Genomic DNA, 14,976 nt, shown 5'->3' on the forward strand with positions numbered 1-14,976 from the left:
GAAAAAAGTCCAAAAATGAATAAAATGTTGGGTTGGTAAGAAAATGAAAAATGTGTACTTTGCTGTATCATAAGAGTGTTTAATGGCTTTATTAAAGAAACTATTATTTATTTAAGAATAAACTGCACAATAGTAAATTAATTCACAGTACCATAGCAACTGGTTGTCAACAAATCAGTGAACATAAAATAAAGCAACTGGTTGTTAACTAAACAATGAACTATATAAAATATAGGGCAACTGGTTATTAGGCAATTAATTAACAATATAGGGCAACTGGTCATTAGGCAATTAATTAACAATACAAAAATAAGTCAGCCGGTTAACTATGCAAAAATAAGGCAGCTGGTGGTTGGTGGTTAGCCAATCCATGAACTATAATAAAAGCCATTTTGTTACCCATCAATTGATTAATTAGACAAAATAAAGCAGCATTTTGTTAGCCAAGCAATGAACTATACAAAAATAATGGAACTGCAACTGCTTATTAACCAGTAAATGGATCATATGAAAATAAGGCAACTACATGTTAACCAATAAATGAGCAAACAAAACAAAAAGTAAAGCAACTAATTATAACCCAACCAATTAACTATATGAAATGAAAGCAAAAGCTTTGAAATCAAAAAGTATATTATTACAGACCTTGATTTATTAGATCAAGTTTATGAAATTTTTTCTAGGCTTTCGTTACACATATTTTCACGATCATATTATTTAAGGATTTCTGAATTAGTAAATAATGCAAACTTGACAAAAAATTATAATTTTGGAAACTACTTATTCTTAAACTTTATACAATGCCTCCACTGAGAAAATATTTATATTTAAATTCTGCAACCTTATACTAGTATTGTGATAAATAGAAAACTTCTGATCAAAGCATTAAAGAACAGAATATGTATATGGAAAAGAAATGTTCAGGATTTTACACTCTACTACAGCAATAATCTATATAGAAAAATCCCTATATTTTTACTCATATGATACGTTCTGAGCACAACCTGCAACATATAATTTGACAACACATATACTTTCTCTTTATCAAAATAAAAAGCAACATGTATAATATAATATGACAATTAGTCTACAGCCATCTTTCAATAGCTTACAATTAACTTCCAACATAATGGTGGCTGACTGTCCAGTTCCCATCAGATTCTTTGGCATACACGTGTAGTTACCATTGTTTTCAAGCACAGCGTTATTGATCTGATATAAGGGTGATGGGGAACTCTGAAGGATTTGACTGTTTCCAACCTTCCGCCACTCAAAAACTGGTTCTGGGTAGCCTACATGGAAAAATGAAACATTAGGGATTTAATTTAATACTGTTGGTTTGCTTTCTGTGGAAACAACTTGTCCAGTCCAATTAGAAAAAATATTTCCTTACAAAATAATTTTTTAAAAATTTAATTGAGGATACTAAATAAATTTATGAAGATGATTTACAAGAAGCAAAAGAAGTGAATTAATGGAGACTATCCCTGTCAATGTAATTATACTCTTTGCATAGTAAGATGAAGGGGAGGTAACTCAATTTACTGGCCACAAGATGGATATTTTATTAAAATGGGTTGTTAATAATGATTAAGTAAGTATTACATCCTCCTTAGAAGTGGCTGGCTTTCCATGGAACAAAACTGAAATCATACCCAAAACTTCTAAATTTACCTGGATCAGAAACTGTGCATCTTAAGGACACAGCACCTCCAACCAAGACTGAAGAAACAGGGGTAATGGAGGCTCTTCCAGGAGGATCTGTAAAGTACAATGTTGACAATTAAAACCTGACCTTCGTAAAACATTTATTCAATGCATTTTAAAAATATGAGGAAAAAATTAAATTGTCAAACAAATATTCTCCATCAAGGAATTAATTTTAGATAAAACAATTTCCCTGTCAACTTTTGAGAAATATTAATATATTTAAGTTTTCACTTTATCATTCACTTTATCATTTTTTCCTTTGACATTTAAGTTCTTTGTTGAAAAAGGCAGTTTTGTGACATTTTACAAATGTCCAACCACTTTAATTAAACAATTAGGCAAAGAGAATGTAATTATTTACAGACTGAATATTTTAGCAATAATTGAAAGAAATTAAACAAAGAAAATTATGGAAATTTCACAAAAATTCATGGACCACAATATTTTGCATTGTCAAGTAAATTAATATAAAGAAGGACATATACCAATAAAAAAAATAGCTATTAAGTTAAGGGAACTTAGCCTTGTTATAAGAAATTAAACCATTTATCGAACATAATTGTGTTGTGTTCAAAACAGGGGTTTTTAATCGGTGCTCAGTGCTCTATGAAATTAACAAATTTATCAATTTTAACTCCATTGTCAGAAATTCCATGACTTTTCCAAAACTCTACAAGGTTTTGAGAAATTCCAAGACTTTTCAAGGCCCTTTAAATCTATTTTTGAAATTGTAAAATTTTTCTAGGATTCCAGTACTTGCAAGAACCCTTGCTAGGATGACACAGGAAAGAGTAGAGATTCTAGCATATCTGGATAGAAACTTTAGGAACATAGTAATATTATTCCCATGGTTGAGTTGAATATGGTCACTGAATTGAAAGACATATGACTTTCAATAAGATTAAAGAAAAATTGTTAACACCGATGTTGCTATGGAAAAGTGACATCAGTTATTGCCAGTAACAGACCAGACAAACTAAGATAAACTAGATCTGAATTTTCTACACTGTAATCATGAAGGCACAGTTACAGGCCACACAAAACTTAAATAAACAAGACCTGAAGTCTATTTGGTCTACACTCATAATGGCACTATACTTACATTGCACTCTGACAGTTGTTGTACCACTTGTGCTGATCTCTTCAGGTGCACTACCTGAGGGCTCCAGTTTATTTTTAGCTGTACATGTGTAATTTCCAGCAAATCTTTGGGTTGCCTGAAATACAAAGTTGGGACCATCCGCCATCATGGTTTTATCCACATTCTCCCACCGAACCTCAAAAGCTGGTGGATATGCATCTACTAGACAGGTGATGTTGACGGTCTGAGAAATGTTGACGATGACCTCAGATGGAGTTGTAACTACAGGTGCATCTGCAAGAAACGGAAAAATAAACGTAAATAGGTCTTAATTACACTTATGTAAAATAGTCTTTGTAATTTCTTTAATCATTACAGAAGAAAAATACCTTTAAGGCATTTTCTTTAAATGGTAACAAATTATTATTATTATTATTATTATTATTATTATTATTATTATTATCAATAATAACATTATTGTATTATTATTGCTGCAAAACCTCGAAAACCCAAATCCCCCAGAACAACAGAGAATGTTCAGATTTGATAGGTTTTTGATTTATCAAGGTTGTTTATTTTCCCCTAAGAATGAGATTTATTCATATCTAAACTCACACAAAAATATTGATATATATTTGGACAAAACATTAATAATCAGGCAATTTTTAAAAACAGGTATTTTTTATATAATTAGGATATCAATCAATATGTATATGCTATGTTTTTTTATTATGTTCTGCACGACTTTAACCTATCTAAAAACTAAAGGCTGGCCACATGTTCAAATAAGTTTACATTTTATGAGGTTTATTTTACTGTACAACTGACATTGGCAAACAAAAAACACAGTAATATAGTTTGGGTTTACTGAGTTAAAGAATACTAGTTTGGGTTTACTGAGTTAAAGAATACTGTTAATAAAGAAGGAACAACTACAGATCAGAAACATGACTGGTTTCAAGATGATTTTGGTTTCTCGAGCTTTCACTGTATTATGGTAAATCTGTAAGAAGCAGAAAGTACTTATCAAAAAACTTTTCTTCTCATGATGAACCAAAGAGATTTTTAAAAATCATAAAAGTTTCAGCACTTTACTCAACTTTTTATAGCAGTCCTAATGGTGTTATTTGAAAGTCTTAATGGTGTTATTTGAAAGTGTTACATTAACACCAACTTAATCAAATGTGATGAACTTATGAAAGGTGAATGCCATATCATAAAGTGAATTGACCAGTGTTCATGTGAAGATAAAGCAAAAGTCAAAGCCCCAGATCTGTTGCTGTTTTATATACCACAGGGATATGCTGTTGCTGTTTTATATACCACAGGGATATGCTGACTCTTGTTAAGATTGTGCATAATAACTGAAGGTGCAAGAAACAATAAAAATTAAAATACCCATATTTCTTCTTTCCTTTTGCAATGAACGATCTGTGACGAGTTATTTCATTTGTACTTTTATTTGTTATAGTTGAAAACTAGTTAATAACCACCTTTGCATTTGCTGCGGGACTGGCGTGTTTTGTAGACTGCTAATTTCTATTTCTAAATGTCAGTAAATCATGTGCTAAGTAAGTCATGCTGAAGTTGAAGGCTTTTTGCTTGTGAAAATCCACAAAAACAAATCTGTTTATTCGGTGCATGTAAACACCTGTAACAATTTACTTTATACATGAACTCTGAACCACAGTCGTTATTGTGTGTATGGATTAATTTGGTTACTGACCGTTATGCTATTGGAATGGGATTATGCTATTACTACAGTATTGATTTGTGTTACTGTCCACTACTAAAGCAGCTACTGTAAAGGTTTTTTTACTTTTTCTAAAGTATGGTTTACAATATAACTTTCTCTGGTAACTTAATGGTAACAGATAAACCATTTTTAATGAGACTGGTTGATTAGCATTTGTACTGGTAATATTTGGCCTTGTACCAACTTTTACCACCCATGTTAGTACAAGGTACTGGTAATTGCACAACCGTTGTGGAATGTTTACAGATGAAACAAAAGTTGACATTTGATATAGCTCAAATAAAAGAAACCATTTTTAAGTCTACTGATTATATCTCAAATCACAAAATATTTGCGAGTAAAAAAAATCAAGTGAATTTAGCAAGTGAACTAATTTGTCTCTGAAATTTAAATATTGTATTCAAATTATAATTTGCATGACAAAAAATCATAATGTATAAGCCATAAAACAATCACCATCGAGACAGATTATATATTAGTTCCCACCATTTAAAATTTACTTAGAATTCTACCTTCAAATCCATCATTGTCTGCAGTACCATTTCTACTTGCTTATAAGTACCATTTAAGTACCATCATTACAGTACCATATATACCAGCTAATAAGTCATAGTCAACTGCAAACTGCACACACCCATATCAGCCATCACATAATGTGCCATCAAATTTGGGTTTATGCAGTTTGTTAGGCGTACTCAATGAAACACACAACATAGACCTGATCCACTGGCGTATAATTTGACAGCAGATTAGGGTCTATTTTGCTTGCAGATTGATTCAACTTACAAGTGAGTAATTATGGTAATTCATGTTGCTGGACATCTGATAATCTCTTGCATTGTAATAAGATTATATTCCATTTCATTTACATAACGAAGCACCATAACATGTCACTTTTGTTTATACAGTGTAAATAAAACCAAGCATTCTATTTTCATGATCTCCAAAATTTTATTTCAATAAAATGCTAAAATTTAAGATTTACTAATGCTAAACCATGATGATAATGTGTGATCCAGCTCAAATTTCACTCTTAATACTGGTAAGGACAAATTAAAAAAGTGATCACTGGCAGATAAGTTTGTAAAGTTCAATCTGATCTTGTGCTAGGTACTTACATATCACATAAAGAGCTGTGAGGTTAGACCTAGTCTGGCTCTGGTTATTGATTGTGTTGGTGGCTGTACAAGAATAGTTCCCTGTATCACTCTTACGGGCTGTGCTGAACTCCAAAGTCTTACCGGTGGCTGGAATGAAGTATGCATGCTATTTAATACTGATAATGATGAGGAAGATGATAACAGCAATGACAAGATCAATATTCACATGACTATTCCAAGTATTTATTGGTTTTTTAAATGTCTGTTAATAAAGTCACATGCATAAAATGTAACTGTACATATATATACTACATATTTAGTAACATGTGTTTGAATGTTACCAATATAAAGAAAATGAATTATTTGGAAATATTCTATGCCTTTTCATGCTTTGAAAACAGAAAACACAAAATAACAATTACATGGAAATTTTAATTAAAACAGCCGACTTTTGTCCCAAATGTGTTTTATGGTTACCTTCTTATTATCCCTGTTATCATGATCAAAATATTGCAATGACAATTACTATTGGGCTGTCACGATTCACGTAATTACAATTCATCATTGGGATGTCACAATAATTATTACTACAATAATTATGAGTAGGCTGTTGTGATAATGATAATCAGTATTATTTAAATTGTTATACACATTATTATAATATTTTTATTCATTGGCTGTCATGATAATCATGATTACAATTATTGTTATTTGGCTGTGTTAATTATGGTTAAATTAATTATTATTGGGCTGTCATGACAAATGTTATTACCATTAGATCTATTTTTGGGCTGTAATAATAAAAAAAGAACATTGCACTACAAAGCTATTCTCTACAGAAACTGCATTTACAGGAAGAAGTCAGTCGCTTCAAAAGTTATTACCAATTTAAGAAGCATTTCATCTCTTGTCATGAACATTTACTATTTTCAAACTCACAAAACTTTTGTATGTGCACAATTTAAAATATTTGTTGTTTCTAAACTACAATATCTGCTTGTAACCATGGCAGAGCTAGTACTGGCAATAAAGTGATAGATTTTATATTTCTTCAGGGTTCAAAACAGCAGTCAAGTGATGGGCTCAGGGTCAGAAACAGTAGTACACATATGGACCTTGTGACATAATGCAATACAACTATGGACCCTGTGATATAATGCAGTAGAACTATGGACTCTGTGACCAATATTAAACCATTGTACTTAAAATGGTCTCTTAAAGGACTTACAGAATGAGTTAAAAATTATCATTTCACCTTCACCCAGCACATACAGCTGCACTGATCAAACTCTGAGTAATTCTCATCAAACTAGTTTAATTCATAACTTGACTGGCAGCTAAAGGCCCCAAATACCAAATACCACATTATAACCTTATGTACATGTTATCAATTAACAATTGGGGCACTTTCATATATGTTCCATTTTCTTTCTATCTCTAAATCTTTTATTGCTACACATACCTTGCAACAGAGAGCCATTTTTTCGCCATTGTACTGTGGCTACAACAGGGTTGGAATCGACTACACACTCCAGTTGGGCTCGCTGGTTGAATTTGACATAGTAAGGAGCATGGGGAGCAAAGTTTATGTAAGGAGCATCTGAAATATAAAACCTAAAATAATTCCTGAGGTATACAATGCTTAATAACAGTTTTTGGAAGTATTATATGAACACATACCTAAGTGCTAACATTGTACATCATGATCTGCCATCCCAGAAGTTTCTGGCAGATGTGGATCTATGATGTTTATTCTAATGATGATTTCAGAACAGCAGGACATGGGTCTAGGATATTCTTTCTATTGACAATTTTAGACAAAGCCAGATCTGGGTCTATGATGTTATTCCTTGGATGATTTCTTGCATAATAAAAAATGTCATCAAATTCTCTGATTGCAGAACTCTATCTATGATGTAAATTCTACCCAAGATTCAGGTAAAACCAGATCCTGATTGTGGGAAAAGCCAGAAGCCAAAGCATTCTGTAAACTTAAGGTAGATCTGGGTCTAAGATTTTCATTCTGCCCATAATTTCAGGAAGAACCAAATCTGTCAGTGCATTCTGTCATGGCAGATCTATGTCTAGGATGTAAATTCCACTCAGTATCTATCATTGCTTTCTGTGACAGCTGATAAAGAATTTAGATTCTATCATGGTTTTTAGGTATACTCAAATTTGTCAGTGAATTTTATGGTGGCAAACTTGGGTCTAGGACATTTATTCTGATGATGATATCAGGCTGAACCAGATCTATCAGTGCATTCTGTGCTGGTAAATCTGAGTCTAAAATGTTAATTCTTACAATCATCTCAGATAGAATCAGATCTGCTAGTGCATTCAAACAATGTCAGATCTGGGTCTGGGATGTTTATTCATGATTGCAGGAAAAGCCAGCTCTGGGTCTAGGAAGTTAATTTAACCCATTATTTGAGGTAAATGACTGCTTTGGTGGCCTAGTGGTTAGAGTGTCCACTTTGGATGCAGGAGGTTGCAGGTTTAAACCCTTGCCGAATCATACCAAAGACTTATAAAGATGGTACTAACAGCTGCCTTGCTAGGTGCTCAGCATTAAGAGGTTAGTGTTCAGACTGGTCAATTTGTGTCAGAATAATGTGACTGGGTGGGACATAATGCTACGTGTCTGCGGCATGATGCCCAAGTACTAGACATCACTATAAACTGCCATATTGCAGACAGTGTAGTGATATAACTGAAAAAATAAAATTCCAAATCACACACACATATACACACATTTCAGGTACAGTCATATCTGTCAACATATTCTGTGATCAGTGTTCACCCATGATTTCAAGTACAGCCAGATCTGCTGTGCATTCTGTCATGGCATATCTGGGTGCAGGATATTAATTTTTACCAAATGTTTCTGGTATAATCACATCTGGCAGAGAATTCGGTCACCAAAGATCTACTATGTTTATTCTACCCATGATTTCAAGAAAAGCCAGATCTGTCTGTATCTTCTATGATGGCATATCTGGGAATAGGAAGTTTATTTACAAACAATTTCAGATATAACCTGGTCAGTCAGTACATTATGTTATGGCAGGTCTGGGTGTAGGTTTTCCATATTTGGGAGCATGCTATAATATTTGATAAATACAGTATGTAGAGTCAATAAGTCTTCTTAATCAGCCACCTGGTAAAAACAGTATGCATAGTCAAGGGTCATTAATCTGTCAATGACCAACATTATAAATACATGTTTGACATCAGATGCATGCTATACACTGGTAAATACAGCATGCACAGTCAAGTCTTATTAATCTGTAATCAACCAACATGACAAAGAAATATTTGATATAAGGCACTGTTTTTCATTGCTGACCCAAGCACTTATTTCCCCAGGATAAAAAATTAAAAAATAATAACAATTCCCAAAACTGATTCATGCATCTTATTGAGTTTTTCAGGTCCCCAAAAGATGTCCATCGACCACTGAAAGCCTGCAGCACCCAGCCAATCTCTTCTGATGGGACCACTCTGCTCAAGGACAAAGAGAGTATCACTGAAAGGCAGAAGGAACACGTCTCCAACCTACTGAACATGCCCTCCACCACAGACTCTGAAGCGTTAGACGGAATTGTCCCAAAGCCAACTATCTCGGACCTGGACTTGCCCCCTACCATGGAAGAAGTCCAGCGAGCCATCAAAATGATCAGCTCTGGCAAGGCACCAGGTGCGGATGGAATTCCTGTTTGAACACTCCAAAGCAGCTGGCCCTAAGGTACTTGAGGCACTGTACAGCATCCTGATCATCATTTGGGAGGAGGAGTCCATGCCACAGGAGTTCAAAGATGCAATGATTGTCACCTTTTACAAAAACAAAGGGAACAAAGCTGACTGCAGCAACTATCAAGGCATATCACTCTTGTCAATTGCAGGCAAGATTATGGCACGCGTCTGGTCGGTAATGTCTCAAAAGTCATACTGCCTGAGGCCCAATGTGGCTTCAGACCAGATTGGAGCACGATCGACATTATCTTCACAGTGAGACAAATACAGGAAAAGTGCATTGAACAAAACATGAACTTCTACAGTGTCTTCATAAACCTCACAAAAGCCTTCGATATGTCAACAGATATGCACTATGGGTCATCTTAGCACAACTCAGTTGCCCTAGGAAGTTCATTAGGATTATCCAACTTTTCCATGACAGCACTCGTTCTTTACAATGGGAATGTCTCTAAGCCATTCAACGTTTCTAATGGTGTGAAGCAGGGTTGAGTTCTCGCCCCAGTATTATTCAACCTATTCTTCACATGTCCTGAACTATGCTACATATGATCTCCAGAAACGAGTGTACATGAAGTACAGACTGGATGGTTCTCTCTTCAACCTTTGTTGACTGAATGCCCAGTCCAAAATAATGAAGAAACTTATTCTTGAAGCACTTTTCATGGATGACTGTGCTCTCAAGGCACACATGGAAGCAGATCTCCAGATCATCGTTACTCACTTCATGGAAGCCTCGAGGCTTTTTGGACTCACTATCAGTCTGAACAAGACAGGTACTTCACCAACCTGTCCCAGGCACCACAGCTCATCCCCCAACTGCCTATCAAAAACACCCAACTGAAAGCTGTTGATCATTTCAAGTACCTTGGAGCATCATTTCTTCTGATGGATCGCTAGACAAAGAGATAATGGCATGCATTAGCAGCACCAGTCAATCATTAAGACATCTCTGCTCTTGTGTGTTGAATCACAGGAGTATCAAACTGTCCACCAAGATAAAGGTATATAAAGCATGTGTTAACAAGCCTTCTATATGGATGTGAGACCTGGACAACATACAAGAAGCACATCAAGCAAGCTTCCATATGAGAGCCCTGAGCTGGATTATGGGCACCAGATGGCAAGACAGAGTGTCGAACGTAGAAGTGCTGGATAGAGCAGGCTTAAACAGTATCAAGGCGATAGTCATGAGAGGCCAACTTCGTGGATGGTTCATGTCATCTGTATGGAGGAGTCTCAAATGCCACATCAGATTTTGTATGAAGCTCTATCTAGTAGACACAGAAAAATCGGTCTTCCAAAGAAAAGATTCAAAGACTCCATCAAGGACAGCCTGAGATGCTGCTCGATATCTGTGACAAACCTCGAGTCATGTGCCAAGGATGGACCTGGCTGTCATGCAGCTGTTAGTAATGGGTGCAAAACTTTTGAGGATGCCTGCAGAACAAAAGTCGCCAACACCAGGGAACGTAGGAAGGCCTAAATGTCATGAACCAACCCATGCCTCATGTGTACACACTGCTCCAGGGCATGCGCATCTCATATCGGACTCATCAGCCACATGAGGACCCATCAACAAAGTGCAGCACAGATCGACTTCATCAAGCCCTGAAGGTCAACAAATGATAATGTATATAAAAAACGACATACCTACCCTAATTTTAAAACTGGTGCAATAGGAAACAAATATTTGTTTGGCCTAAAAATAAATCTCAGAACTAACTGTGCACATATTTTGACTTTCTACTTAGACCTTTCTATTCTGAAGATGTTTAACTTCTATTTCTCATGTTATGATCTTTATTCAACCATCCAGGAGCTTGACTTTTGTGTTGTAAGTGGATGTCTGACAGATGATAACAAGGCTGTTTATGTGAAAATAATGTGTTTGTATAAACACTGCACATCAAAACATTTATAGGTGAAAAATTCTCAAATGTTGAAAAATTGCTATCATGGGCAAAATTCTAATACATACGCCTACAAACTTGCATGCCAAATGTTTTTTTAAAGTACAAAGCTCCAAAAAGTGTTTAAAAATAGAAAAATTGCTGCAATGATCTAAAAAGCTAGTCACCTAATTGACATAATAATACAATTAAGCCAAACCATAATGTGACAGCGGATCTGGTTCTATGCCATTTGCACTTGGATCTAACTAGTAAATATGGTGATCTTGCTTACAATGTTTTGTAACAAATGTCAAACTTTAAAAAGTTATAACATCTGTAAACAAAATTTAAAAAAATGATATGATTACCCCAAAAATACTCAGGTACCGTATATACCTGCATATAAGTCAGGTCCAACTGCAAATAACACCTACCCTGGTCTGTCAGAGTATGATGCAACAAAAAATCAGTCTGTGTTCTTTGCTTTATTGACAAGTCTTACACAAATAACACCTACCCTGGTCTGTCAGAGTATGTTGCAACAAAAAATAAGAGTCTGTGTTCTTTGCTCCACTGACAAGTCCTACACAAATAACACCTACCCTGGTCTGTCAGAGTATGATGCAACAAAAAATCAGAGTCTGTGTTCTTTGCTCTATCGACAAGTCCTACACAAATAACACCTACCCTGGTCTGTCATAGTATGATGCAACAAAAAATCAGAGTCTGTGTTCTTTGCTCCATTGACAAGTCCAACACAAATTACACATATCAAGATCTGCCTGTGTATTATGCGACAGGTCTTGATCTATGTGGCTGGCTCTGACTTAAAGATGAGTATATACGGTAATCTACATGTTACAACAAGCTACGCATGCCAAAGTTTACATGTACATAGTTAAATGACCATAAACGACTCAAATTCAAACCCATCCTCATCATGACAACCTTCATTTCTCTATTTCAAGTCATTTTTGCTCAAACATACTTACAAGTTTAGGAAATATAAGCAATGAAAAAACTTGAACCAAAACCTCAAGATCAACTTTAGGACAGTCTCACAAGGGAAAGTGAACACAATGCAAATTGAATGGTCTTAGGTTTATAATATGTCAAGGAAAGAATGAGAAAAATCAATTGACAGGTTCAGGAAACATACATAAATGAATAACATTGATCGAAACCTGAACACAAATTTTCTATGCTTGTGACCCTGATTTCAAGGTCAAAAGGAGTGAGAAAGCATGTCTTTGAATGAATTGTCTTCTTAATTGTTTATGCCAAGTAATGGGTTTAGAAGATATAATCAGACTGAAAACTTTACCCAAAACCCTAACTGTTGATGGCAATGCTGTCTGTGCTGTAGAAATGACTGCTGTCTCCTTTCTCATTATGAAGGGCTCAACAAAACTGAACAGTATTGTCCTGAAAACCCTACTTTGAGTCTTGTGACACACCTGTGGCATCTAAATATCAAATTTGATATCCTTTTGCAGAAAAGCATGACAAACAGATGATGGACAACACAAAATTATTGGTTGGGGTGGGTGGGGTGGGAATGGAGAGAGAGAGAGAGAGAGAAAGAGAGATATTTTCTGAACATTTTTAATCAATACAATAAAAATGTATTGTCGGCAAAGTCAGATCATCAAAATCAAAATGAAATTGAAAAAATATTCAAGTTTCAGTTTTCACATGAATATGTAAAGAAACTGTTAAAATGACATTTAAAATTGTTACATAAATGAAAATAAATTCAATAAAACAAAAAAAGTTCATACTCACATTGCACATCAAGAAACTGTGTTTTGACTTTAGGCTGGTTCTGATTGGCTTTGTTAAACACTACACATGTAAAGTTAGCTCCGTTATCGGTTCTTTCTAATGTCACAGCAATCTGACTAGATGATGTCCCTTTTGGCTGACTTGGTGGAGAAAAAATAGCACCAGACAAAACTTGTCCATTTCTATACCACACTATTGTTGGGTCAGGATTTCCACCCATTGATGAGCAATTTAAAGATATCACAGAATTTTCAGTATATACATCATTTAAAGGGTTCCTTGCTATCACAGGGTCCCCTGGTAACACTGAAATGGAAATAATAATAATAATAATAATAATAATAATACGTACTAGTAGTAGTAGTTGCAAATTTATTAATATTTATCCCTTTGTTCTACCTGCAATTAATACAATCACGTAAAATAACTGATACAAGTTTTCAAATCTAAAGTTTGTAAACATTCTGGCTTTAAAATAGTAATTTAAAACATAAAGGAGTCAAATATTCAATAACCTTAGACGCTCCCTCTTTGCAAAGTTCACATGTATTTAACATAGATTAAGGGAAATTACTCAATAGTTACAGTTGTTGCTATATTAGTTAAAATTGAGTTGTTTCCCTTGCATAACTTTTAAAACAAAGGAAAAGTTGAGTGAATTTTTTTATATAAAAACAATCAAAACAGTACAAACCAAAATGTTTACACAGTAAGTTCTAGTGAAATAAAGAAAACTGAATGCAACTGATATACTTACATAAAACAGTCAATTTTACTTGAACTGTATCAAAACTGAACACAATACAACTAAAGAAGGCATCATCTCCTTCTGTGGCATTTTCTATAACGAGATTAAATTCACCCAAAATCTTATATCTTGGGTCAACTCCAGCATTACTCTGGTTGTTTATGAAAATAACATTTCCTCCTTTATTCCACAGAACAGTAAGCATTCCCCTGTCACGAACTTGGCATTCCAGTGTGGCAGTCTGTCCTTTCACCACCTCTGTATCATGGGGCTGCTTAATCCATTCTACTCCTGCAGTTACTGTAAAATGGACAAATACTTTAAAAACACATGTACCAGCTTTATCTTTAATAAGAGATTTAATAAATTATCAAATCTCAAAACCCCATATTTCACAGTAAAGTCTTAAAAATACAAGCATTATACCAAAGAAGGAAAAAGGACAATTCAAATCTTTAGAAAAGCTAGTAAAATTTTTACATTTATGAATCATTAAGTGCTGAATATGATAATGCTTAAGCTAAAATCAACATTAACTAAATTCACTGGGAGATTTTAATGATTTTTTTCCATATGAACACAATTTCTTTTTTTTTTTTTTAAATGAAGACACAAATCTGAAGGTAGAGAATTAATATTCATGTCATCAAATATGGGCCTGATTACTCCTGTCAATATATCTGCACTTGGGTGTTGCTACAATGTTGATGGTGTGATACATTGCAGCACACTTGAGTACTACAGAATTTTATTAGTGTTATGTTTATTTTTTTTATTGCAATGTGTAGTGGGGATGGGAAGTGCACAAATTCAACACAAATTTATTTAATTTCTTAACTCTTGGGACCTAGGTGATAAAAGTTTCACCATAAGTTCTGGGACAGAAAGAAAGAATTATTTTATTTTGTCCCAATATATGCAGTAAATATGTTGCTTCTTTTCTGATTATTCCTAACTTCACAGACCCAGATCTGTTGGTGTGTCATGTGATGGCTTGCAGATCTCTGCATAAGCAGTTTGCAATTGCACCCAATTAATAGAAAAAAGTATATTCAGTTATTTATCAATAGGAGAATTTAGAGCTGGATATTGATACTCTATCACAAGAACTGTCTTCGACATGATATCTACCACAAACTACCAGT

At 34.4% G+C, this 14,976-nt stretch overlaps 1 protein-coding gene across 4 annotated transcripts in view; it reads right to left on the minus strand.

The window, feature by feature from the left end:
- The window catches only part of LOC149793704 (nephrin-like), a 162,747-nt gene that overhangs the window by 65,858 nt on the left and 81,913 nt on the right, over positions 1–14,976 (minus strand). For all 4 annotated transcript variants that reach the window (XM_089967705.1, XM_089967704.1, XM_089967707.1 and 1 more), the window contains exons 4-10: positions 13,841–14,131; positions 13,084–13,389; positions 7,110–7,247; positions 5,666–5,794; positions 2,813–3,085; positions 1,675–1,761; positions 1,113–1,292 (exon numbers count right to left, since the gene is read on the minus strand). In XM_089967705.1, coding sequence (XP_089823831.1) covers positions 1,113–1,292; positions 1,675–1,761; positions 2,813–3,085; positions 5,666–5,794; positions 7,110–7,247; positions 13,084–13,389; positions 13,841–14,131 — 1,404 coding nt within the window. The remainder of the gene's footprint in view (positions 1–1,112; positions 1,293–1,674; positions 1,762–2,812; positions 3,086–5,665; positions 5,795–7,109; positions 7,248–13,083; positions 13,390–13,840; positions 14,132–14,976) is intronic.

Source organism: Sinohyriopsis cumingii, chromosome 8, assembly GCF_028554795.1.
Source record: "Sinohyriopsis cumingii isolate HCF-2022 chromosome 8, ASM2855479v2, whole genome shotgun sequence".
Taxonomy (NCBI): Eukaryota; Metazoa; Mollusca; class Bivalvia; order Unionida; family Unionidae; genus Sinohyriopsis; species Sinohyriopsis cumingii.